This window comes from Chelmon rostratus, chromosome 11 (genome assembly GCF_017976325.1).
Source record: "Chelmon rostratus isolate fCheRos1 chromosome 11, fCheRos1.pri, whole genome shotgun sequence".
NCBI lineage: Eukaryota > Metazoa > Chordata > Actinopteri > Chaetodontiformes > Chaetodontidae > Chelmon > Chelmon rostratus.
Window position 1 is genome coordinate 10437124 of NC_055668.1, and position 27338 is coordinate 10464461.

Below are 27338 nucleotides of genomic sequence, written 5' to 3' on the forward strand. Positions count from 1 at the left end.
CTTTTCGTGCTGCGTTTCAGGGAGTTGGAGGAGACTGGGATTTTAAATTGCCTATGATTTGGAGAAAAAAAACAGCTTGTAACACGCCCTAACCACTGGGAAATGAGGCAGCACCATTTAACTGGACATATGAGAAGATTACTGTTTGATGCCGTCATTTTGTTTTGGAAGGGAAAACGTCATTTAGATGAATTCATGCTGCTTTCATGTACTCTTGGTACACTACTTCAGAGGTCAAAGTAGTAATAACACTGCTTGTTGGCGCACTCAAGGGCTTCAGACCAGAAATAGTGAAAAATAGAAATTCTAACAAAACAAATATTTGGTGGTTTTCCTTTTTTCTTTACAGGAAACAAAGAGGAACAGCGGTTGCAGAATTAACATGAGAACTTATATAAGAGATGTGCACAGAGGTGGAAAAGAATCCGGCTTGAAATTATGTACAGTTTTATTCTTCTCAAGCAAAGCGAAACCAAAGCAGGACAGAGTTTTAAGTAGTTTTTTTTAGGAATTATGTCCATCAAAATAGTGAAGGGGCTCTGCAACCAACTCTTCATGAGCACATGGCCCAATTAATGTTTTATTGCAGCTGTGATTCAGCCTTTTATTCAAATCCACCCTACGATAAATCTGTAAGATTACAGCACTGCAGTCAGGCCAGAGTTGTGATTAAATACTACAAAAAACTGCATACTTTGAGTAACGTGTAATGTTAATACAGTTTTTGACACTTTTCAAGTCAAGTATATGCATAATGATCATCTCCGACCATGAAGATACAACCATTGGGCCTATCATCTTCATTATTTACCCTGAAGTTGTATGTTTTGACGTGTACCCGCTCTCTACTTGTGATGCGCGCGCCCATCTCCTGACTGCGCCGTGTCCTACGGTCGTGAACGCAGCACGCTGCCGCGTTCACTCCCGCAGTGTCCCGTTGGAGGACAGTGTGTGTGAACTCGGGAGGGGAAGCGCCGCGCTGTTAAAACTCCAGGATTTACACTCTGCCATTTTGAGGAAAACCGGCCGACATCAGCGTTCAGCCGCGTCCGTGAAACACAAGTCATGACCCGGATTAGTGAACTACCTCTGTGAACCTGTGAGTATTTCTTGCCTCTGGTCGCACTCAGGTATGTTTTCGACAGAGCTGCGATAGTTCAGGTGACGTTAGAAACGACTTGAAAAGTACTCTTCTTTAGTGTTGACTGTGTGTGTTGTCAGCCGTGGCTCGGTTGTTGTGTGAGTGGCGCATGTTGGGCTCAATGAAACGTGTGCAAAGTAGTGTGCAACAAAAGTAACGCGGAGTTACAACTTTACTCAGACTTCGCATCACAACAAAGGCGGAGAAGTGGACCCAGAAGTGGGCCTCAGTGTCCGGGATGGGCCTGGCTCTGTTGTGGGTGACAGCATGCTGGTGCTGTTTTCTTTCTCCAGTCTGAGTTGCTATGGGCGGAAGAAAAGAGCAGTTGTTTACCGGTAACTCGTGTATTTGTGCGGCATTTAGTGACCCCACGCTACAAGAATGCGTTGAAACAACAGCGCGTTAAGATGCGTTCAGCAACAAGCGTACAATTTATTTGCACATGTAGACGGTATTCATTTAAAATATATACATGTGTGCTCCTTCGCGGACATTTTAATGTGCTATCTTTAATTTAAAAGTTCGTGCATGTAACTTGCAACAAGTGACAATTACCTGATAATGGTAAATGCTAACACTTATTATGACAATAGTGAGATTGGAGGAGACAGCAAACCAGCCCATGTCTGTTAGAGAGCAGTAGCCACCAACCTTTTGGCTTCTGACCCCTCCAAACAAAGCAGTGTCAACTTGTGACCCCTCAGCTGTCCTAATAGTGAGCACATACCGTGAGTTCAACTCTTTTTACCTCAGATTGTCCAGTCTGAAGGATTTTAAAAAGCCCACAGTAGTAAAAATGTCCAATATTTCACAAGAAAAAAGCAGAAATTAGTAAAAGGAGGGGTAAAATAACAGAATTTTGTCTGCCAGGCACTCGGTGTGTGATGGTTTCATCTTGGGACCCTTTTGGGGGTCAATACCCCCCCCAAAAGGCCAAGGCAGTAAATCTCCTGAATGTGCTCAGCAGAACAGTTGTGTTTATTGAATTTCCTTTGTAAAGGGAAGAATTTGTGAACATTTCTCAAAAGTTACAGTCTTTGTTCAAGGATGCTCTAAAATAGATGGCTTTCATATTGTCCGTGAGTTTATTCTAAGTTTATTCCTAAACGCTGAGATCAAAGTGAATCACTGCTGCTTGAGTAAACTCCATGCAGAGCAATGGTGGAAAAGTTTTTTTAAGCCGGCGCAAACGTCTCCCGTTAAATCCTGCTGGTTTTTTGTTCCAGTCATGCTATTTGAACTAGAACAGCTCTCTCCAGTGGATGCAGGGAGCTCTGGGGATAAAGTGTACATTAGCCAGCATGACACTGGTTTATTCTGGGTGTTTAAGGTGTGAGGAGACAAAAGCAGTAACTTCTCCTCTGCTTTGTCTGACGGGAGAGCAGGAGAGCAGGTTTCACTTTGCAGGCAGCGTCGCCGCTGGAAATGGGTCATCACATTTTCAGCTCTGCACCAGATTACATAGTCACTGTGGTCACAACAGTAGTACTCTGCTGTCAAATTAAATGGGGTAGTGTCTTAGTTTTATTTATATACTCTTCCAGGGAAAACGATCCACGCACAGGACTTTTCCGCAGAATCCAGCAGGAACTTGTCTCACTTCATCAGGAAGCATCTGTCGGCCAAGTTAAAGTTCAAATGTGCTTTTTTAAATTCAGCAGTTTTATTCTTAGACCACGTCAGTTTCCTCTCCGTCATCACATGTCAGGCAAATGTTAAGGATGGCTTCCCGTCATCAAGGGCTCTGTCTTTCCTGTCACAGTCGTCAATAAGGAATTACAGTAGAAGAACCCCTCATGAAAATGGACTTTAGTGTTGAGGTAAATGATCATTACAACCTCTCTGAAGCAGACAGGTCACACTAGGTCCCCAGAAGCACTTATTTTCTCATATCCCTGTCAGTTAGTATCGGCATGTGACTGCTGTTCCTCTTTGTGGATTAAAATTTCTGTGTTTGCCATAAGATGTCACGTTATTCTAGACACATGATATTCACATGTTAAATAACCTCTTTTAAAGCTGCACAAATGCCTCTGTTTGGCAACATGTCATGACTCAGTTTGACCCCATAATTATGATTAAGTGACTTCAGACTTTATTGTGCATGAGGTGTGTGAATTATTTTGCCTACTCCAGGTTTCACAAGTGTAGTAATTTATCGTATAGTAATAATCAGTGATGATAATTCTGAGATACTGCGTGTGATTATTCTGCTCTTTGTCTTAATCGCAGTGCTGCTTTTTCACTGGGACCAAACCTTTAGAGTAAACCTTTTGTAAGAGACTTGATCGATGTTGCTCTTTAGGATCACAATTTTGGTCTTTGCATTTCTGTATAGGTGTGTAACCCTGTGGTATGTCTTCACATCTCAAGTCTTGGGATGATAATAACAATGAAAAATAAGGTTAAACTTGTAAAACTTAAAGTTTTGTGTTGTTGCTATGATCTTAATCCCCATGCTCCTTCACTGTTTTGTTAAGTTTGACACTGATAATTAAGCAGAGTTTAGGACCCCTAAATCTGGTGCTTTTTTCATATTTGATAAAGTGCCATTAAGTTAATATTTGTTGTCAGTTCACACGAATAGAGCAGGCTGGTATTTCCTGTGTGCAAAGCTGCTTGTCCCAGAGGAATGTGTGGAATGTATTCCTTTGTCCTCTGTAGATTTAGCAGAGTCTAATTTCTGTACTGCCTGCTATGGAGCCCAGGAAGAGACGGCAGACTGTAAAATGAGTCTGAAAGACTGTCAGCAACCCCCGTGGAGAGCTCATCCTTCTCCGCGCCCGTTTCCTCAAACCAAAGCTGAGGGATTCTGTATGTAAGTCTGGGAGGAGGGATGAACTCTTGGAAATGTCAGCGCGCCATTGCAAACATCCTCTCATTAGAGGGATGTTCTCCAGTGTTTGACTGAAGACATGTCAATCCACTACCCTGAATCAGAGCCCCCCACTTCCCTGTTTGTTTATAGCGAGAGGAAGTTGCCACTGGAAGTCTCCTTCATGCAAGTCATGGCTGTGATCTTGAAGGGAGGAGGAAGACTGTAATTAAGGCTTTCTGCTTTCAATTATTGTTTTCAAGATTTTTATGGGGAGATGAGGCTTCAACATTTTGAAAGTGGCTTCTCTGTGGCCTCTGAGCTGGATGTTCTGAGTCCAGAGCTGCCAGCACATCAAAAGGCAGATTGATTGACTCGCAGGAAAATTAAATGCAGAAAGATTACAACATACTTTGTCTCTGCCCATCAGCTAATTAGCCTGCATACCACTGTTGTTTAGCCATACTCCTAGTATATTAAAACATAGAAACAAACAGATCTAATATCTAACATCTAATTTTCATCAGGTACCTTACACATTTAACCAGCGTTGGTCCTTTTCAAGCTGCTGTGCCACATTATACCTGCTTTTCACAGTTGACTTCATGTTGGTTAATGAGGCAAGGTCTTTGCTGCTACAAGTATTCTCACACACATTTTAGAGCAGGCTTGCAATTAAATATTTAGACTATGCTCATATCAAAGCAGGGTATGTCTAAAACACAACACTTTATATCATCAGTGTGCATTACAAAACCCTTGAACTTCCAAAAACTTTTGAAAACGAACATTTCCTTTTCTCTTTATCCTCCCTGCTTTTTCAAAGACTCCTGTGCTCCAGCAGCAGCTTCTAAAAACACGTTGCCTTTGTGCATCTCACTCCTTTGAGAAACCCAGTGATAGAATTTAATGACACAAAAGAGTTTGAACCCATCATGCAGATCAGGTTTACATGACGTTTCCCAGAGCGTTGCCCTCTAATCTTTGTTTTCCAAAGTTTGAATGGGAGAATTTGCAGTGATTGTAGATTTTGTAGTACATATCTCAATGCATTGATTTACACTAAGAATCGCAGCTCTGTATTTTTGGCCTCTTGCATGTATCAAGATACCAGGAGCGGTACTCTTCACTTCAAGCCTACGGTACAAACATATGAAAGCATAGGGCTGCATCCTAGTCTGCACTTCTTGTTAAATGAACTAAATCCAGCAAAGGAAAACAAGACTACAAGAGTCTGCAGACATGCTAGCGCCTGTGTGTCTGTGCTTTGGCACAGTGCAGCTTTGAGCTAAATGCTAACGTCAGCATGTTGACAATGACAATACTTACATGCTGATGTGAAGCAGGTGTAATGTTTCCTATGTTCAAAATTTTAGTTTAGCATGGTAGCGTCTTAATATTTGTTAATTAGAGCTAATCTTAAAGTACATCTGAGGCTGATGGGAATGTCATACTGACCAACTGACATTGCCATCCATGACTAGTATGGCTAAAAATCTCCTTAGTATCACAATATCACAAATTCTGCAAGATAATTTACAGAAACAAAAGATTTTAGCAACAGCAGCGGGTTTGATTGCATTAAATCTGAATGTATCATTTAGAATCGCATTTCTTAACAAATCACAGTACTGTTTTTTTTAATTAGCCCGTTCATGTATCTGTGTATTAAAAGCGACACCTCTCACTTCAAGCCGACAATACAAATTACTAAAGTAAAATAAAGTTATTTCCTGGAGAATGAATACAGCTGCAGTGCTGTGTCCTTTCTTGTAGTGCTTTCAAAATGATCCAAATAAAGAAAATGGAAAAATATACTTCTCACATATGACAGATGCATACATGAAGTTGGTTGACACTGTTATGATTGTGTAGCTACTTGCAAGACAGTTCAGCTAATAATGTTTGTATGAAGCCTTCTGTAAAAGCTTTCATCTGTGGTGTGAGAGAGAATCTCTTGCTTCCTCTCTGTCTTAGTTAATTGTGGTGTTAACTTATATAAACAGGGTTTCAAGGTCAGTCTCTCATTAAAATTTGATGGAGGACTTTAAGCAAATATGTTTTATTTATATCCCCAGGAGCTCTCTCTTTTTTCTATCTGCTGACAGGATAAATGGACTTGTTCAAGCTTTCAAACTGATCTGTTACGGAGCATTTATGTTGCCTGTGGAATATCTTGAGATTTTACCTTTAAATGTGTCTTTTAACACATTGCTTTTTAACATCGGTTCTTATTCTTCTTGTTCGTTTTCTTGCAGAAGAGAAGGCCTCTGCAGTGGGGGACAGACAGACACCCAACAAAGGAATTCTTGTTTTTGAACCGGTCATTAGTCCTCTTCAGCCATGTGTTCCACAAATCACTCAAACTGGGTCACATTTGAAGATGACAACACACCGCTCTCGTCGCCTCAGAAGCCCCTACAGTCACCAGGGCTTATCAAAGCATCCGTACCACGTCCAAATGGTCTGAAATTAGTGCTTCCTCCGATCAGAGATACTTCCTGGAGCTTCAGTAGTTCGCTGGAATCCCCTCAAAGCCACTCGAGTCTTAGTGGAAGTTCCTGTGTACCATGTAGCACGCCTTTTTGCACTCCTGTGAGTGGGGCTCCTAGCAGTGCTTCCCCATTTCACGCCAACACCTGGGAAAAGAACGACTTCTTCCGGAGTTTCTCCAGCACGTCGACCACCTCTGTTCCCTCTCCTGCACCAGAGGCACTGAATCAAACCTCAGATGGACCAAGCCCTTTCCCTTCTTTCCGGGGGAACTCAGGACACTATAACCCCTTTTGGGATGGATCTAGACACAGCGCAGATGTGGACAGCTCCTCCTCGGACTCAGAATCTGACAACAGCCTACCACGTTTCTTTATTCGGACCAAAGACGGCAGTGAGCCTCCCCGCGACCACCTCCAGAGCTCCTTTTCCTACGTTTGCAACAAACTGGAAGGACTACGAGCAGAGACGGACCACGACACAGAGACAGAAAAAGATGCAGAGAGGCGGCTGAGTTGCAAAAATGAGGTGTTAAGCGAGTCTCCATCTGAGTTCGTTCCTCGGGGTCTGTTCCGTAGTCAGAAGAGAGACGGCTGGCCTGTCATGCTCAGGATTCCCGAAAAAAAGAACCGCATGTCCTCTCGACAGTGGGGGCCGATCTATCTCCGCTTGTTGCCGGGAGGCGTGCTGCAGATGTACTATGAGAAAGGGCTGGAGAAGCCATACAAGGAGTTCCAGCTTCTCCCTCAATGTAGGATCTCAGATCTCAAACTGGAAAGCTACGGCGAGCACCGCAAGGTCCTCACGTTCAAGGTGGAACATTTCTCGTACACAGAAAAGAAACGCTACCACCCTAAGTTGGAGGTTAGTCATGAGGCGGAGGTAGAGCAGCTGCTCAAATTTGGCTCAACAGTGCATGACGACATGGAGGACCTGGTAGTCTCCATGGAAGAGGAAATCTTCAAACTGTGTGTGCCTCACCAGCCGAGGCGGCACTACGAGGAGCAAGAGCTGTCGTTGCAGATCACGGACCACATCTGGGTACAACTGGCTAAGTGTGGAAGAGTCATGGAGCGGACATCCTTTACCCAGATTCACTGTCTGGCCTTTCTGAACGGATTAGGCGATTGCTTTCTTGCCCTTAATGATCTCGGGCTGCTGCGCTTTGACGCCAGCTACGGGTCTGACGAGGGCAGTGAACTCTGGATGGAGATCGCCGACTACCATTTTCACAAATGTGTGAACCAGACGGAGTTTCAGAGGTCCCGGCTGATAAAGTTCTCACCTCCCGAGGCCTGCAGGGTTGAGCTGATGCGGTACAAAACAGCATTTTTGGGATGCACAGACATTCCCTTCTCAATTAAAGCCGTGGTCACAGTTCAAGGTGCCTATGTGGAGCTCCAGGCCTTTCTTAACATGTCGGCCACCTTCCTCTCCTCCATGTCTGACGCGTATCCACTGTGTGAGAATGTGGTGATCCGTGTGCCGGTGCCGGGCGACTGGGTCAAAGTGACGCAGACGGTGGCCCTGCTGCGACAGAGGTCACTGAAGGCCCGTATGAACAGAAACGCCTGCTTGGGTTATGTCAGCGCTGCAGACTCACAGCCTGTCATGCAGGTGACAGTCGGCACTGTCAAGTATGAGAATGTATACTCGGCCATCGTGTGGAGGATCGACAGACTGCCAGCAAAGAACACGGGTAACACATTTCTAAAGACTGCAATTCAGCCCTACACTATAACATGGTCTCATTAGCTCCATGGCCTTGGCTTCTTGTGCATGTGTACAGTATGTTTGCCACTTAGTGGTGTAACACTCTAACTACAAGCGACCTTTGTTTCCTCCCTCGCAGCAGTGGATCATCCCCATTCGTTTTCCTGCAAGCTAGAGCTGGGATCCGATCAGGAGATCCCAAATGACTGGTACCCTTTCGTCACGATGGAATGTGAAATTATGGGCGCAGTTGTGTCACAGACGAGGGTGAAGTCACTGGGCACTACGAATGACATCCAGCCACAGAAACATGTGACCAGTTGGACACGTTATCATTGTCAGGTAAAATGGTTCGCCAGTGGAATAATATCTTGCTAAATGCGTGCACCAACCTTGAGGTGGATAGAGAAAACATATTTATTTATTTGTGCAACTAACCTATTTTTTTCTCTCTTTTTTTTAGGTGGAAGTGGAGAAAAAATGGATTGAAACGGAGTCACAGAGGCAATCTGGCTGTATGACACAGTGATTATTAAAGAAGCTCTGAAGAGGACCTTTATCCCTTTGGTCTGAGCTACTTGCCAAAATCTTCCTAATGGTGAAAAGGGATAATAAAACGAGCATAATTACGGACTTTCTGCTTATATCCGGTGTCAAATTCATCTAATTACAAATAGCCTGGTAGTATTTCTCATGCAGGTTCACTGATGTTGTATCCTTTAACTGAGACTGAATTAATCTAGACCTAGTAAACAGTTTAACATGGTCCTTTTGCCTAGCACTTTACATTTAATAGATGTATCAACTGTAAAATGATATGAGTACTGTATATAAGCTTGCATTTGCATCATCTGCACTGCTCTCCAGAATAAAGGGGATCCTTAATAAATGTACACCGAATGGGCTGTACGAGCTAAACAGCTTAAGTAATGAGCAATATTCACCATGTTTGAGAGAAGTTAATTATCAGCAGATGTTTAGGGTCAGGTCCTTTCTTCACATACTCCCAAACTGATTAATTTAAGTATGAATCATCCACATTTGTACTGAATTCTATGTGGCAGTGGCAAACAAAACTGTGAAAAAGGATTGTATTAGAATTATGGGTGCACACAAACACTGACTCAAAGGTGGATCAGCTCATGCTGAGTCCCACGGGGCAGCATTTTGTCTGAGGTGACTCAGTCACAATTATTAGGACAATTTGATAGAGTTGACTCAGGTCGTGCCAATTAGCAGCCGTTCTCAGCAATGAAACACTCTGACCAGCGAATTGAAGCAGCGTGAGACGAGCAGACAGTTATATCTTTTTTGCCCAAATTACAAAGTGTATTGGTCCAAAAAGCTACAAAATAATTTCACATTTGAAGCGTTACTGTCTTGTTTTTACTACACAGACAAAGTGCACATGATGTCTGAAATTCACCACGCTAATATTGATATTAATCTTCCTATTTTTTTCACATGGAATACGACTCATTACTTTTGTTGCTTACCTCAAGTTGACTTTATACCAAGGTTGTGTTCGGGAGGGCTGAAATTTTATTTAAACAAATCAACTATTTTATTATGTGATCTTTCTGCCTCTGGGTTGTGAATAGGTTGGATTTAAAAAAAAAAAAAAAAAAAAAAGAATGGTGAAGCTTTGTAGTGACCAACAAGTCCTTCAATGATGACTTTAATGTATGAGGTACCTGGCTTTAGCTGGATATTATTTACATAAAGAGTAAACATTTGAATTAAACCTGAGTGGCTCATGGTGCTTCTTCACAGATGTTCATTGACACCTTGTTAAAATAAGATCTACTGTGTATGAGTTTATGAGTCAGGACTTAAACTCTGTTACTGTGGGACCACTGAGGCTGCTTTCTGACCCTATCAGCCATCCAACATCCAAAATGCCAAAGCTGATAAATACAATTTCATATATGCACTATAACTAAACACTAAATAAACTCGAGCCCGCCTGATAAACATAAATTGATATTTGTGGGTTAATTTACAACAAAAGCTTCAAGCAAGCACCTCACTGAGTGTCAAAACAGCCCAGCTCAACTCAGATTTGCGCGTCGTCATCACGGGTTTTTTTGAGAGACTGAGACATCCAGCAGTGAGTAATGACAGGCTGCTGCTCGATAAATGACACGATTTGCAGGAAATGATCTTTCTAAAGCGCTGCATGCTGTGTGACTGTTTTATTTGATTAACTGTATTAGTGCACAGGTACAGACGAGTGAAGTATCTTAGCCTGGCTTGAATGTGCCTCTTTGGGAACACACTGCCGACAGTCACATTTAATACACATTCCAAACTCAAAGTACAACAATATTGTGTCACATGAGAGCTGCTGTTTTTTTTAACACAGTCGTTTTCACACAGGCCCCTGTGGTGATGACTTATTACTCAGCAAAGCCTAAACTGAAACTCTAGCACATTTCTTGTTGTTATTTCTTGTATTTTATGTGTTTTGAGGGTCTTTGGGTGTTTATACTGTGAGATTTTTCACTCATGTCGTGTGATCTGGAACTGATGTATTAGCTACATGGAAAAAAGCCTTTGAACACACAAAAAAGACGGTAACATAATCAACTGTTCTTGTATTTCTCGACTCAAAAGTATAGTTTGGTATAGTTTATAAGGTTGGGTTAATGAAATAGACATGCATAATGTATTATTAGTCATTTATGGGAATAAAGAGGGCATTGTCTTATAATTCAAGGGGAGCTTCTCAGTGCTGAGTGACAGTTAAGTGTCTGTTAGCCTCATTCACTGCAGTATCCACAGGGGTTGTCCCATGTTGCTGCTTTTCAGCTGCAGTGCTCTCATCCTCAACAGAGGAGTCAACCTACGGTGTTGAAGGAGTGCCAGCATCACCAAACAGATGCTGGGAGGAAGCAGGGGTCGCGGCTCCTGCTGCTGCCGCTGCTACGAATCTATCGAGCACCAAGTTCAAAATGAAGTGTCTTGTAAAGGGTGAAATATTTTTAACTCCTGGCATTGTGCACTCCGGGGATCAGAGACTGTACTGAGCTCCCAGCACTGTGGAAAATGTGCAACAGAGTAACCTTGCTATTGAAAGTAAGCAGAAAACTAGAGCTGGGAAGGTTGTGTCAGACAGAAATATCACCACAGTCTCTAAAACTACATGGTTGAGAAAAGCTCAACATTAGGAAGACTGTGCAGCTTTAACTATTGCTGTAATGAAGTATCTGAGATGCTGTGGGTGGGTGGATGTAAGATGGCCTGCAGGGACCCCCACCCTAAACTGGTGACACTCAAACCTTGCTGAAATGTGACCATTAAATGTTGGAAAATGAATGAGATGCACAGTGAGGAAGCCTGAACTCTCATCTTGCTTTAGCAACAGAGATTTAAATTATATGAAATTATAAATCAAGGTAAAACACAGTTTAAGGTTGCGTTATAAAGACGAAAGTCAGAAAATATTTTTAACCTCTACCATACAATATAAAACTGTAGTCTCATCACTGCAACAAACATGTAGCTCTCAGCTCCAATCACATCTCTCTGTGGAGCTTGATTGCTCTCACCTGTGTGTGCACTTCCCATCAAGTTAGTGCAGGCAAAACTACCAGACTCGCAGTCAGAGAATCACTGTTGACTGCATGTATTATGTTTCCTAGTCTATTATAACCGGACTGCAGTTATTTTTGCCTTAAATCATGCTGACCAACACAGGCCCTGTGGTAAGCAAAGCTGCTCTTTAGCTAGTTTTGCTAGAGGCTAACTGTAGTGCAAAACTGCCTGTACTGCGTGGTGGTGAAGTAGCCTAATGAACGTGCTCCTGAAAGCACATTTCTATTCAAATATGGGCTCTTTATGCAGAGCCTCAAAGCTGTTTCTTTGGAATATCACAGTGCAGTTTAATTCATCATGATGTCAAGCCAAATCTCAACCAACATCTATCAATTAGGCCACATGGATTTCTGCGTTACTGACTCCTTAACTGCAACATCAACCAAGTTTTGTCCCCTCTAATAAGTCTGCCCTGAAGTCTTGTATTTTACATACATTTACCTTGGATTTTTTTAAATTGACTTAAATGCACAGTGAAGAGTACTTTATAATCTTAAAACTTATCTGAAAAAGAGAATTTAGGCTAGAAAATACAGACTATTTATGAAAAGGCAGAAGTTTGAATGGAATTTGGTAAATTGCTTATCAAATCATACACAAACTGAGTGGGATTAATCACTTTATTCTCACAAGCAGCTCAATAGCTTCTGACTTAGTCTTTGTACAATTAAACAACTGCAGGCCAAACTCTACTTCTCCATAATTGATGATGTGATTGAGAGTATGAGGGAACTCTTCCTGGATGAAGGCCTTGAGGACCGAGTCCTGGATGATTTAAGACATGTGAGTTATATTCTACGTAACCCTGCTCCTTTTTTCACCCCTGTAAAGTACATATAATGCACGTCTTGACTCAAGTTGTCAGTTACAGTAAAGTTAGATCATCTAGTGAGGAAGTACACACCTTAGCAAGAAGACAGACTGCTGTGTCTTCTGCTGTGCAGCTCTGGGAGTCAAAGATGATGCAGTCAAAAGCAATGGAAGACTTCAGGAAAAACAACATCAACTCATCCAATTTTGTGCTCCAGCTCCCTGCCAGCTACAGCCAGACTGATCAAGAGGTCACAGGTAGCGCAGTACTGACAAAACAAACATATCTAATTATAAAGTCCATTATTACGGCTTGAGACAAACAATACCGTTGATGGATGATTGCATTACTTAAGGTAACTGAAATGGCTCATTCTTTTAATTTTTGTGTCACTTGCTCTGCTTTGATTTTTGCTCGCAGCCTCAGTCGTGATCCCCGCAAGTCAGAATATCCACAGTTTGCCAATGCTCAAGGCAAGCGCATTTTGGGCTTGATTTTATTCTTGGTAGCCTGAATGTTTCAGTTTCAAATTTTCTTTTTTTTGATGTAACTTCAGTTCTCGGATCAGAATTTCACCAATTGAATTTAATCAACATCATCAATATATATTTGGACACATAAATTTTTCTATCTGAATTTGTTAGTTAGATCTTCAGCTAGATGGTTGTCATGGTAGTGCGTTTAAATGCTGTATATTAACACAGTAAGTGTTCACTGGGGTTTAGATGTCACAATTAGTTGTGCAGTTTTTCGTTTAGGATTCAAATTGTTATGGGTGTAATTTTCCTCCATAGTCACATTTATCTGTCTGACTTGGGGGACAGACCTGTTGACCTCAGGGTTATCAGCCCATTAAAGAGGCCAGTACCACAGTGGAGTTAAACACCATCAGAATCTACAATGTTTAACTGATGAGCTTATGAAGCTTTATAAAACATAGCTGTAAATCACCACTGTTTGAAATGCTGAATTATATTTCCCTGTTTCATTGCAGAACAACTCAGAAACACTTGCCACCTTTTCTCTTCCTGCTGGGTTAGCTTACCCTGTGCAGATACCAGCGGGAGTCACTCTGCAAACGGATTCTGGTACACAGTGACTTCACCTGTTCTGGGCCTAAACTTGTGTTCAGCATGTGCTAAGGTTGGAATAACATTTAACTCTTCCCTTTTGTCTCACTAAGGCCAGCTTTACAAGGTCAACGTTCCTGTCGTGGTTACTCAGGCCGCGGCAGGTCAGCAACCTGTGTCCCAACCCGCCCACAAAGTCACTGAGTGGAGAGAAGCTCCTGCCCCCCAGCCAGCTGCAGTCCCACCAAACACCACCCGTCCCCAGGAGGTGGAACCATCCCCTGCTCCGGCTACTTCGGCCACACAGCCTCCACATCAAAAGACCAATTCACCCCCCGGCGAGGAGAGCAGCCTCCCCCATCCGCCGCGAGTTCCTGCTGCGGAGACTTCGCAGCTCCAGGGGGTCCACTCTCCGGAGCCGGAGGTCAGGCTGGAAGAGAGCGAGCCGAGTCCGAGAGCTGAGCCCGTGAACCTCAGTGTGACCCCCTCCACCCTCAGTCAGCTATTAGACCTCCAGGCCGGCACCGAGGAGGCTTTGACACAGGCGGCACAATTAAAGAGCAGAGACGTTGACGACATCCTGAAAGAAGTGATTGAGGAGGAGAGAGAGAAAGCAGGAAGGGTGAGGAATCAAAAATCTGCAAAAAAAAAACAGTCTGAGAAAGAAAGCCCACCTAGAAGCACCTCTAAAGCTCACCAAGTAATATGTTATGTCTTGTTTTATTACAGCTGTTTTGCTAAGCTAACTAGCTGCTGGCTGCACTTTTATATCGACTAGACTGACATAAAGAAAGTAAATTAGTGTGTTTCCCCAAATGTTCCTTTAAAGAGAAACCTGTGTTACAAACTGTAAGTGTGGAGTTTCAAAAGACGTTTTCCAGGTGAAACAGGTCTGATGACAGATGATGAGTTGCATTGTGGGAAATGTAGGATCCAGCTTGGAGGTTGAGGAACTAATCTCTTTTAATCAATTTGAAAAATATATACATTTTTAATTCATGATAAACTCTGCATTCATGTTATCAAACCTTTGCAAATCAAAGTTTTGTTGATGACAGGTGACTGACCTTCAGACATTTCAGGTGTTCAGTGTTGAATATTCAAAGAATAAAAATTTTAGCCCAGTGGTTTGTCCGGATCCAACTTCCTCCAGAGTTATAACTGTTCCAATGTCTCCGTGCCGTCCCTGCCAAGCTGGACCTGGACTACAACTACAGTGAACTGTCAGACATCGTTCAGCTGGACGGCCCGGCGGACAACTCTGACGTGGAGGAGGAAGAGGGTGTCCCCCTGGAAGAGAATGACTTTCTGGGTATAATCAACGCGGAGGCCATAAAAGCCCTGGAAGAAGGAGATGGAAGCAGCGACGGTAACAGCATCTCCTCCAGCAGCGACAGCGAGGGAGTGGATGAACTCGCTGATGTAGAGGAAGAGGTGAGAGAGTGACACACACACATTCGCGGTTTATTTTTTGCCATTAAAACATCTCTGCATGGAAAAATCCAGCTGATTTGCTCCACTTTTTCTAGAAATGACATTTATTAGTCATGTTTTGCAGGCAGCACTTGTTTTTTTTGGCCCTACAGCATGTTTTTGAATGAATGCAGTTTGAACTCTTCGTCCCATGATGCCCTTTCTGTCAACCAGGATCCTCTGAATTCAGGCGATGATGTGATTGAGCAGGACATCCCGGATCTCTTCGACACCGACAATGTAATCGTTTGTCAGTATGACAAAGTAAGAACGTATTGGCCGTTGCTCTCCTCTTAACAAAGCCCAGCGCCGAAAGCTGACGTGCTAATACAGTAACATTTTCCTTCTATTGCAGATTCACCGCAGTAAGAACCGCTGGAAGTTTCATTTGAAAGACGGAGTGATGTGTTATGGGGGCAGGGACTACGTGTTCTCTAAAGCTGTTGGGGAAGCTGAGTGGTAATGAGCTCTAGCTCACTCGCACACATCCAGTAACCGCGCTGAAAGAGCGGGAACTGATTTAAAAGGGAAAAACAATCAGCGAGTTAGACCTCTTGTTGGTGTAATTTAGCTCACGGAGCAGGCAGTTAAAACACCACTGTGCAAAAGCACTGATACTTGTGTTATTGTTTTTTTCCATATGTAATTATCAGAGCAGTGCGGCAAGTCATTTCCGATGTTACAACCAATTACTTGCAGCATTGCTTCTGAGTCCGATCTCCTGAAACAAACAGCATGAATTTGTGTTGCGCAGTATTTTGCTGGAAATAGTTTAATTTATTAATGAAGCAAAACATTGTTTGACCTGGAATTTGCTTTTTTCTGTCATGGTCACGTTGCTTTGAACGTACCTAATGTGCTGTTTGATTTTCAAACATTGTAATGTCTTGCCTTTAATCACCCTTCAAATACACTGAACTGCACTGTTGTGCTGCATTCAATAGACCCTTTTATTTCTCTGCAAGCCAGTACAAAGCCAGTGCTGCCTTTTTGTCATCTTTTTTTTTTCTATTCACTCTTGAAACCCAACAGGTCCCAGTGACGAGCTACAAATTCACAGGCACATGACATGTCAAGTTTACTTTGACAATGACAGCATTGTTGTAATTTACGTGATGTTCTTTGGTGCAGACTCTTTTTCTTCTCCTGCATATAAAATTGTGAAGTTAACTATTTTCTTGTATCCAGAACAGTATGATGAGCACATTAGCACGTAGTGTATTTCGTAGCGGTGGTCCCCAGTCCAGGGGTGAGGTCCACTGCAAGGGGTTGCACATTTAGTCTAAGGGGATGCAAATTACAACATATTTTTTTGAAAAACATGCTCAAGTATAGAAGTAGAGGTTTGGACTCTATTATAAACGTACAGTTGACGGCTGTTGTTAATGTGGAAACAAACAATAAAAATGGTAATTGACACTTTTTTATTTAAATGTTTTTATTGTTAAAATGGACAGTTTGAACAGCAGTAATGGTTCTAGTAGACCAGGTCCCAGCTTTAACTGAGTCTCTGAGGCTGCTCTGGCAAGTCTGCAGCTCTCAAGTCTCCCAGTCCAAATGTCTCCTGAGTACAACAACCCAATAGATGGCACTAAAACCCAGCTATAATGAGCTGAAACAAAGAGCACGTTCACTTCATTTTATTCAAACTCCACGTGTCGACCTTTATAAGGACAGAACAATAAATTCTACTTATTGATCTTTAATAGAAGCAAATGTCTCTTATAACTACATCTTACACCAGTGCTGTTCTATATATCTGGATCTTAATAACATAAATGACCATCAATAATTTCGGATAGCTTGGTAAATAAACTGTCCTGTTTTATTTATTCCCCATTCCTGCTCCACCCATCTGCTGCTTTAGACCACATTTCCATGTAGAAATGGTGGCCGTTGCACCTGTTGTCTTCAATTTGAGGTCTCTTGGTCCTGACTGATGAAATTCTCACTTTGTAAACTAACCTGGATCAAATCTGATCTGATGTCTGTCATGTAGAAGACTGCCAACCTCCTCATTCTGACCTAAACTCTGAAGAAATGCTACATTTTTATTAACACAGCAGACGCTGCCTTTGAGTTCAAAATACAACCTCTGTTTTGATGTGTCATGTGGTCCCCTTGCTTAGAAAGCAGCCCTTCATCTTAATGTGATAAGCATAGAAGCTAAGTGAGTGAGGTTTTCTGGTGGAAACCTTTTGGGTGGAGTTGAGTTGTGAAGCCAGAGTCTGTGACCTGTAGTAGTCAGCGTTGGCATGGCAGCGGCCGCAGCGACTCAGCAGCAAGCACACGTCCTTCCTGAAAGCCCGTGTGAAGAGCGTGTACAAGAAGGGGTTGCATAGGGAGTTGATGGGATAAAAAAGGATGAGCAGGATCTTTGAGTGAGACACGGTTATGAGGGGCATACGCAGGGCCGCAGAGATGGCGAAGAAGGAGATCGGCGCCATGCACAAAAAGTCTGTAAAAATGAGCACAGCCATGCGCTTGGCAATCTTGGTGTCTCCGTGGCGGGTGGAGTGCTCTGGGTTGTGAACGCTCACATATATGCATATGTAACAGTAGCAGACCACCAGGAAGGCGACGACATTGAGAACGAGCACAGTCACCACGTAAACCTGAGAGCCCAGTGTGTCGATGTCCATGGGCAGACAGATGCTCACTTTGCTGTAACTGCTGACCCCCGCAAGAGGGAGCAGGGCGATCAGCAGAGAGAGGCCCCAGCCTGCCCCCATAATGGCTGCCACATGGTGCATCCGCAGCCTTTTGTTAACATGCATCGCGTTGGTGATGGTGTGCCAGCGTTCAAGGCTGATCACAGTCAGCGTATACACCGACAGCTCGCTGGCAAACACCGTCAGAAACCCTGCTATGCCGCACCCGGGCCCTGTCTGCCAGTCCGTGGCGTGGTTGTAGTACTCGTGACGGGAGTTGTAGTCCATGAAGGCAATGAGCATCAGGTAGAGCCCCATGCACAGGTCAGCGACGGCCAGGTTACACATGAGAAACCTGGAGATGGTCAGCTTATGGTGGCTGATTAGCAGGATAACCAGGACAGCCAGGTTACCGGCCACGGCAAAAACAGTGATGATCCAGGTGAGACACCGCAGGAAGGGGAAGCCCAGCAGGTCCTCGCAGGGGTTGAAGGCGTCTGGCTTTGGTGTGCACTTGACAAAAGGGTTGCTGAGACAATCAAACTCCAAGTCTGGATACTGAAAGTTGATGTCATCAATAGGACCCAAGCCATCTGCCGTGGGCTCTCTGAAGAGTACACAGACGTTAAGATTACCATACAAATCCTACAGCAATTGATAAGGAGAACTGCACAAGGAACAGTATGAAAATTATAGGTGACGGGAGTCTGAAAAGGAGATTATGTATTATTTTACTTTTTGCTGATAGGAAGGTTCAGAGAAAAGTTAGTGATCCTATGGAGGGTCTTACTTTTTTAAAAAAAGTGAATTGTAAAAGTCACCCACTCTCCGCAGTAATTTTGTATGGTCTCATAGTGGACAGTGAAGTAACTTACATTTCAGTTTTGCTGAGATCACATAACTTTGTGAAGTTCCTTAAGGCACTTTCTCTTTAAATAAAAGCAAAAACAAAGGGAAAAGGTTAGGCCACCACACAACACGTCAATAAACTCAGCTGCTAATTGCCAAACTACAGATAATCGGCATTCAGCGGACGGAGCTTTTGTTCGTTATGCAGATGTGAATGCATTTGTTACATCCCTGGCCGGGCTGTCGGTTACCTTTGCTTCCGATGCCACGTGTGGAAGGCGCAGCAGTGGCTGGGGTACGTGAGCTCAGCCTCCAGCAGCTCAGCCAGGCTCTGCAGAGGAGGGAGGGTCTTCAGAGCGAAGGTAGAGCCCGCTTTCAGAAACCTCACCTGCCTCAAGCCTTTAGGGGGCAGGGAACTCAGAGCTGTGGAGGAAACATCCCTGAATCACACAAGCAGAGAATGTAGACACGCATTTGAGTGAAGATTAGTGAAATAACTACCAATAAAATACAGTGTTTTAATAATGCAGACTGCCACAAGCCACGAGAACAGATTAGGTCTGTCTTGTCTGGGATTTAATTTGAATTTAGTTGCAAAGTCAAGAAAAAACATTCAGTGTTTTGTTGATGGTGGGAAGAAATGCTGTTTCAGGCAAACCTGCTGAATCTCCCACAGGTGTTCATTCAGTTCTAGAGATGAGGCAGCCGAGTCCTAATTTACACGCTGATTTTCTAAAGAGAAGCTCATTCGCAACAAAAATGCTTCATCACAGAATGCAGGTCGCAATTACTGACATTTTACTGAGGACTGAATACATTTTATCCAAAGCAAAATCCCAATCAGGATCGACTCTGCTGCCTCATTTGATTGGATTACTCGGACCCTGACATTCATCGAATCTATAAATAGCCAGAAGTACCACACTGGACCCCACGCGAGCAAAAGGAAGACCTTTGGTATTTCCTGCGTGTCTGCGAATACCACAGACACTAATTCATAACCGAGATGAGAGGAAATTTCATATCTACAGCACAGGGTTGCTTGCAATCAGAGACCTTGCAGGCTGGATGCTCTGCAGACTGGACTGTTTGCTCACTAATCAGTATTCAGCTCTCCTGTCTGGCTTGTTGGTTGTTTACACAGACAGGCTGTCACCGCCCTAATGTTTATACAATAAAATGATAAACATTGTTATGAATATTAATCTTGCTTCACTGACCCAATTCAAATATGGTGGCCTTAATGCTGTTAATTTTAAACAGGAGATGGCGAAGGTATGACTGTCCTTCATTTTCAACAGTGCTGCAAAGTAGCTAAGTACATTTACTCCAGTACAATTTTCAGGTACAAGTAATTTATTTCAGTTGGCTGTTTTAATACATCTCTACTCCACTACATTTCAGAGTTTGTACTTTTTACTCAGCTACCCTGTCTGACAAATATAGTTACTGGTTACTTTGCAGATGAAGATTTGAAAGTCATATATTCAGTTAATGAAATATGTGTTTTTATATAAAGTACTTCAAATCAGTGATGATGAACTACACAGGAAAATTACACATGAACACATTGCCCCTGTAAAGAGTCATTTCTCTATGTATGTGATCAAAAAAGGCTAAAAAAGAGGGGAAACAAATCCATAAAAAATAACAGAACATTCTGAAAGTGACGATTCTGCATGATTGTCAAATGAATGATGATAAGTTGATATGGCACGTCACCACATCCTGCAGATATGCAACGTTAGCATTCATTTGTAGCTGTGTTTCTGGCCACATGGTGAATGTAAGTCCACTTAATTCAATCAACATTTAGCTCTGCTTTGCTCTCCACCAACTCCTGAGATAAAATAAATGTCTCTTTAGCTGCTAAATGCTCTTTGCACTTTGTCAGCGGGTCATTTTTAGCTGTTTTTACTGAGTCTGCTGTGGCTGGAAATAATGTTCAAAACAGTGAGACTGAACCAAAACATTAAAGTTTTGGACGATAAAACCAAAACAATGAGCTGAAAGACGCTTGAAAGGGGAACTGCAGAGTTGGGTGATAATTCTCTGCAGACCCGTCACTACAAGCGACCCCTTTCGGAAAGAAGTAGTCACGTGATCCACCGTTAATATGAAAATATGAAATAGCTTTACATAAAGGACCTGAATACTTCTTCCACCACTGATCGAGCTTTGGTTTTGTAACTTGAATCACTGTCACTTACAGAAAGCTCGGACCTGTGGCTCCTTCAAAGGCATCTTCCTTGATGGCACTGAGGTACCTGTTGTCTCTCAAAATTCTGCAAAAGACACAAAAAACGAGCGTAACACAAGGGACCTCCAGTCCAAACTGTAGTTTTGCAGTTACCATGCAACATAAAAGAGAATTTAAGATGACATATTAATGCCAACAATGCCCCAAACCATTTTTTGTTTCCTCAACTTGACACTGAGGAAGATGAGCATTATTTTTAGACTGCAGGGTGTCTGCACGTATCTACTCCCCATCAACATCCAGCAGTACGGGGCAGAGCAAGAAAACAGCGGGGCCTCCAATCTTTGTTTAGTCTTACATAACATTTGTTTACTGGTACACTCAGTTTTTCTGATTAGAAAAACAAAAGCCTTAAACCTGAAAAACTTACTGTATGTTGTTGTTAGCTTAGTGTGTGTGTGTGTGTGTGTGTGTGTGTGTGTGTGTGTGTGTGTGTGTGTGTGTGTGTGTGTGTGTGTGTGCGAGTGGGGGGGGCTGGGTAATGACAATGCTTACAGTGTGTTGAGCTTGGTTCCATTAAATGCGTGAGATCTGATTTCTTTGAAGCTGTTTCTAACCAGGTTCCTGTCAAGGACACAATGTTATGAATTTTAGTTTGCTGTCAGAGGCACCTATCACAAAGGTCAGAGAACTGAACATCCAATTACATAAGCAAATTGAGACACATCAAAACAAATTCTTAACAAATTGTTGCTCCGGCTCTGATAATGTGGCAACAGAAAGAATTTGGCTCCTGCACTCACATGTCAACGTACTCCTCCGTGATACCCTGGAAAGAATTGGCAGGAATGATGTCGATCCTCATGTTGTCTGCCATTTCTCTGTACGCAGAGGAGATAACATTCAGTCAGGCTGTTTGGCTCAATCATCAGTTAGACGAAATTATGTATATTCATGCAAAAAAAAAAAAAAAAAAAAAGAGAGAGAGAGAGTTTGATGAACTGTGACCCAGTAGGAGGATTTGCAGCAGGGCCGGTGGCATTGTGACATTAATAGATAAAAGCAAAAGTAGGCTGAGAATAAACAACTTGGGCTCCACTTAGAGTTCGACCTTGAAGAACACGCAGTTTTGCAACATCTAGAAAGACGCTGATCCAGTTTAGAAACATGCTTTTTTAAAATTTCATTACTTACAGGATAATATTTGGCGCCAAAGAAGAGATAGTTGTGAAGTCTGGGAAGTGTATCAGCCCTGTGTTGGAGATGCTCCTGTGAAGACGAGCATCAGAGACAGATGATGATAAGCCGATGAGAACAAAGCTTCAAAGTGCCCACAAAATATCAGAGCTGCAGATTTTCTCAGTTGGTTAGAGACATTTCGGGAAGCTTTTTTTTTTTTGGAAAAACGTTCCAGGTTAAATGTGACGTGTCACGTCATGCCACTGCCTGCTTGTGACCTTCAACATGTTTCTTCACACTTGACATGAAGCGATGAATGCTGAGTAAAAATATCTTCACGGAGCGTCAGATGCCATCAGTGCAGATCTGCAGTCTCAAATTCCAGTTAGCAAACGCTTCAAGACACGAGACTAGCAGCGGTTTGTAGGTGACAGGAAGTTGCCACAATAAAATAAAATTACAGTAAAAGTAGGGATGTGCTAATAATAGTCCATACAGACAAGAGGTCTGAGCAGCTGAAGAAAAATAATAACAAAGAAAAAGAAAAGTCAAAATTCAAAATGTCCTAACACGGGTCGAGCTTCAAACACCTACAATTCCCATAAGGCAACTTTTTCACTCGACCTTCCCCGCCTGTTAAATGCTCATGTTTCAAACTTACATTGCAGGTTTTTTTTATGAATAAGTCTCAAGCCTAACTCAGGATAACCTTTCACATCCAGTTCTCCGCTTTTTATTTCCCCTTTATCTTATTCAACAGCGTCTTACACCGTACTGCCTTTTTCCAGCTCTTCATTTCTGTTTATTTGATGTTTATCCTCATGGACAATACCACATACCACTGCATTTATAGCCTATGCTAGATGGACCTTTATTTTATTTATTTTAGGGTCCACAGCCATGTTGCTTTATACTGTATTTAGACCGAGTAGAGCTCTGAGCTAACATGCTGATGTTTAGTATCTTAGATCAGCATGTTTGCACGCTAGACTTGGCTAATTAGCGCCAAACACAAAGTACAGCTAAGGCTGATGGGAATTTCACTTCATTTCCTTTCAGGTGTTTGGTCATAAAGTAAAGTTTTGATCTGATGACTCGCCAAATGAAAAGTTCTGGCAGTTCATCTCGAGGAGAGCATGTCAGCTATATTAGGATTCATCCTCTGGGGACCACGAGCGTCGACCAAATTCACAACAAATATTGACTTGTTTGGCATTGTTGGGATGTTTATGATAAAAAATTTAAAATAAAGTTATGTGAGTTTGGACAATGCTTTGCTGCAGAGAGTGAGATGGTGATGGACCCACCTTAGTGCTCAAACATGTGAGGATGATAAAGTTAAACAGGATGACTTACAAATATTCCAGCTTGGGCAGGTTTGTGAAGGCCCCTTTTTCAATAACCCTCAGACTGTTGATATTCTGCACAGAACTGCAGGAATAAGAATGAGGAAGTGTATCAGTAATTACAGTATTGCTGTCAGCGGCTGTCAACAAACAAACACGGCAAAGCCCATTCACACGTCAGCCGCTCTGAAAGTCAAGGATTAAACACGCTGCTTTGTAATTGAGAGGCTAATCCTGTCGAACTTAAATGAAATGCAAAACACATCCCAGCTGCTCAAATGAATAATTGCTTTCATCGTGCAGTCTGGGTTTGACGTGCGGCGGAAGGTAAGAGTGTCACTTACATTTGAGCCAGGCTGTGGAGGGAGAGGAAGGCGTGCCTGCGTATCTGTCTGATGCAGTCGCTCTGGGAAATCTCACTGTGGTGAGGAAGAAGAAATGGCTCCACATCAGTCAACAGATTAACGAGAGCCGGTAAACAGATTACTCTTGAAACATCAAGGTGGTGAATATGGAATCTTAGCGAAACAAATATTAAGAGCTGACACAAGTTATGGATTTATTTAGTGCACTTCTTCTAGAAATAGGACAGAGTTGACTGATATGAGGATACAATCCATGAGGGAAAATATTAAAATACCATCACCACCAATGCATACTTCTAGGGCACGACTCACACACACACGCGCCTCACCGCGTGTTTGGACAAGCTCCAAACATATATCACTGATGCATCTGGGCCAAGAAGACTAAGTGGAGATGTTGCAAAAGGAGGACTAAACAAAGACCTTCAGAGACAAACAAAGTCAACAAGGCTTCTTGATTTGTCCTTGAGCACTTTTGTTTTCTGATGGAGGCACAGCTGACTTCCTCCTCTGAGCTGCTCCTTTTTTTTTTTTTTTTGCAATCACTCCCACTCTGCTGTAATCAGCCCACACTTCTCCTACATGATCACTCTCATTCCATTTCAAACAAAGGAACAGTTAAACGACTCCATCCGCACTGCTCGGGTTTGTTTTTGATTGCATTACGTATAGTGTCCTGATTCCCGCTCGCAGCTCCTAAAAAAAGCTTTTTCACCTGATCATCTAGATGAAGCCGTGCCCTGATTCCCAGTTTGCGTCATCAGTGACACGCAGAGCTCCTCGTGTCGACCCACCTTGACACAGGTTTTAACGCGCCACAGTGGGAAAGATGAAGGATGGCAGCCTCAGTCAAAACTCAATGGAATTTATCGCTCAAAACTATTTTGCGATAAGAACAAAATTAGAACATAATGAACCTATCACATGTAAGTACTGTAAGTATCTGAGACTGATAAGACTTGTCCCTGAGGAGCCGAGAGAGCAAAGTCAAACACACTCTGATTTAACCACAGGCTAACAAACATTATCCGCTCATCAAACTGCTAGTGATATATTAATTAAATGGTGCAACTCGTTCAGTGAGACAATTCGGGCTAATGTCGTAGCTCCAGGACTGAGTATTTAGTGGCTGTAAACACGATAAAGATGAGACATAATCAGCAATTAAGAAGAAAAGAGGTTTTGTTTTCTCTCGTCTGGTTTTAGTGAGATATATCACTCAGCTGTAATTGGATTTTGCTGAAATTTATTATCCGGGTGGCCATTTGAGTCAAGAGACAGCTGATTATAGTAAGGTGGTGATATTTCTGGTCTTTTGCCTCGTTAAACAGAGCATGTTTAACAAAGTACATCCACAACTTCCTCCTGATTCACCTGTCACCTTTTTGTTGATTCCTAATGGAATAAATACAACAACACTCGCACCCACGCTCCTAAACTTCTCTGATTACTGAATGGCATGAATGCGTAAAGGCTGCTCATACGAATGAAGCGTACTGCAACAAGAAGGAAACAGCATTCACATGTAATTCTGCACAAAGCACCTGTTCATAACATGATGATTCTTGCATGTGGGCAAACCTGAAAACTCCAAAACAAGACATCAAAGTGAGACGCGATCACGTTAGGAAACGATGAATAGTCATCAACAAATGTTCACCCCCTTCTACTGTTGCTGTTACTGTGCCTGTTCAACATACGAGCATATGGTGCAATACCTGATGTAACAGCTGAGTCTGTAGTAGTCACAGTTAATTGGGCCATAACGGAAGAAGATTGTCTTTCAATTATCAGACTGACTTAAGATGAGATATATTGTACATTTCCATGTACATATCTAACAGTATAACATAAATCACTACAATATTTGAGTCTTTTTCACTGAAAACAGTGAAAGTAACACACACACACACGTATATATTACTGCATGTTAGTTTATTTTATTCTATTATCTTTCTTGTCTTTCTATTATCTTACGATCTTTGTTTCTAACACGGAGGTTGCAATGCAAATTTCGTTGACATGTCCATGCTTAATGACAATAAAGAAATCTTGAATCTTAAATCTTGGAGCTACAATATGCTGCACATGCTTGGGTAAATTGCCCAGTTCAACACTTTAGATACTGCAGATTCTTTAGATTTGTTTTGTGGGCATGCTGTGATGCTTGGCAGACAAAGACCAGTAGTTGGCACTACAGGGACAGAATATTTTATATTATATTTTGTTAATCTCCCATGGAGGCCTATGGACTTAGGGCCAGTCAAATGTTTTACAGGTGAAGTTTCACGTTAAAATTCTGTCACACTTCAAGACTGGCAACATACAACAGACATCTAGCTGCGTTGACAAGGTTCGAGTCATAATTCATGTGATCCTTTTAAAACGTTTTGCTCCAGTTTGATTATTCAGCGTTCTCCTCTGATTGCATGTTCCGTCTAACGTGTCAATCAGCTGTAGTTGAAGCCTGTTTTAATGTGACATTAATTCACACACAGCACATGTCTTCACCCACCAAGAACATGTAAGAAAAAAACAAGGACCTTACATTATTGTAACGTTGATGAGATCCTTGAAGGCATGAGTGGGGACTTCTTTCAGGGGCAGATGAGAGAGCCTTCTGCAAGATTCATGAGCAAAGCTGTTAACTCCACATTCACACAGGAGGGTACGCCTTCAAGATTACATTAATGACAAGTCATATAACAAGTTTGACCAAAAGTCCTTACAGGTGCACTCCAGCAACAGTAAGAGAAACAGAACAACACAAAGTATGAATGAAAGTCAGCAAGTCAGACACTGGTCTCCCACAAAGTCCATAAAGCACCACAAGGACACTGATGGGCTCAATGTAAAGTAGTCTACCACAGTCTGTGGACTACGGTCTGTACTGAAGCTAGAAGGCTGGGCTCTTACAGTCGAGGCACGGATGTCTCTCCTGTCCGGGAGGCCAGCTGAGTGTCTCTGCTGCACCGGAATGTGTCGGCGCTGCAGCGGCAGATGGTCGGACAGGTAAAAGCCCAGCAGGAGCGCCCATCCAGGACACCGGACAGCGCGACCAGGAGCAGGACCGCCCGGGGAGCCATGTGTGACACCGGGCCACTCACTACCGGATGAAATAAATAAGAAAATAGGACCTTAAAGAGAGAAAAACAAGTCTGCTGAATCTCCTCAAAGTTGAAGATAGAAAAAAAAAAAATCTACAGTGAAAATCTAACATCCCAGGTTGTCCTTTTTTCCACCTGCGCTCTCAGTGAGCGTCATGATCGACTGCTGCATTCAGGTGCGCTCGTAAATGCGAAAATACTGCCCGTCCGGAAGACCCAACAAAGTGAAACACAGGCGGGATTTTCTTTGACAGCTGAGCTGCAGAGATGTGACGTTTGGTGGGTGGAGACACAAAAGCTCTGTCAAATACCAGTGTTAAAATTGATGAGGTGAAATCATGCTATCATACACATTTGTGTGTTATACAGTAAATCAATTTTCATTTATAGTTGAGACACTGACAAGTATTTTCTTTTTATTACTTTGATGAGGCTGGCGTTATTCTATATTGTCTTATTGTCAGCATATTCCATGAAATACCAAGACCAGCAATGTGCTCGCTCATCTATGTATATAAGTAACTTCCC

At 42.6% G+C, this 27338-nt stretch overlaps 2 protein-coding genes across 2 annotated transcripts; one reads left to right on the forward strand and one right to left on the reverse strand.

Moving 5' to 3' along the window:
• The first annotated feature begins 942 nt into the window (after positions 1–942).
• On the forward strand, positions 943–15576 carry LOC121614259 (stonin-1). The gene is made up of 9 exons (XM_041948075.1): positions 943–1099; positions 6215–8148; positions 8302–8504; positions 12441–12542; positions 12704–12827; positions 13754–14262; positions 14835–15074; positions 15288–15377; positions 15469–15576. The coding sequence occupies exons 2-9, from the start codon at positions 6300–6302 to the stop codon at positions 15574–15576; spliced, it is 3225 nt and encodes a 1074-aa protein (XP_041804009.1). The 5' UTR covers positions 943–1099; positions 6215–6299.
• Positions 15577–17221: 1645 nt separating this feature from the next.
• Positions 17222–26807, reverse strand: LOC121614349 (lutropin-choriogonadotropic hormone receptor-like). Its single transcript, XM_041948167.1, has 11 exons — positions 26620–26807; positions 26252–26323; positions 23683–23757; positions 23349–23423; positions 22008–22082; positions 21617–21694; positions 21369–21437; positions 20824–20898; positions 18865–19053; positions 18640–18693; positions 17222–18371 (listed from the first exon to the last, which is right to left on the reverse strand). Exons 1-11 carry the CDS (start codon positions 26787–26789, stop codon positions 17222–17224), a joined length of 2082 nt encoding a protein of 693 aa, XP_041804101.1. The 5' UTR covers positions 26790–26807.
• Positions 26808–27338: the final 531 nt, after the last annotated feature.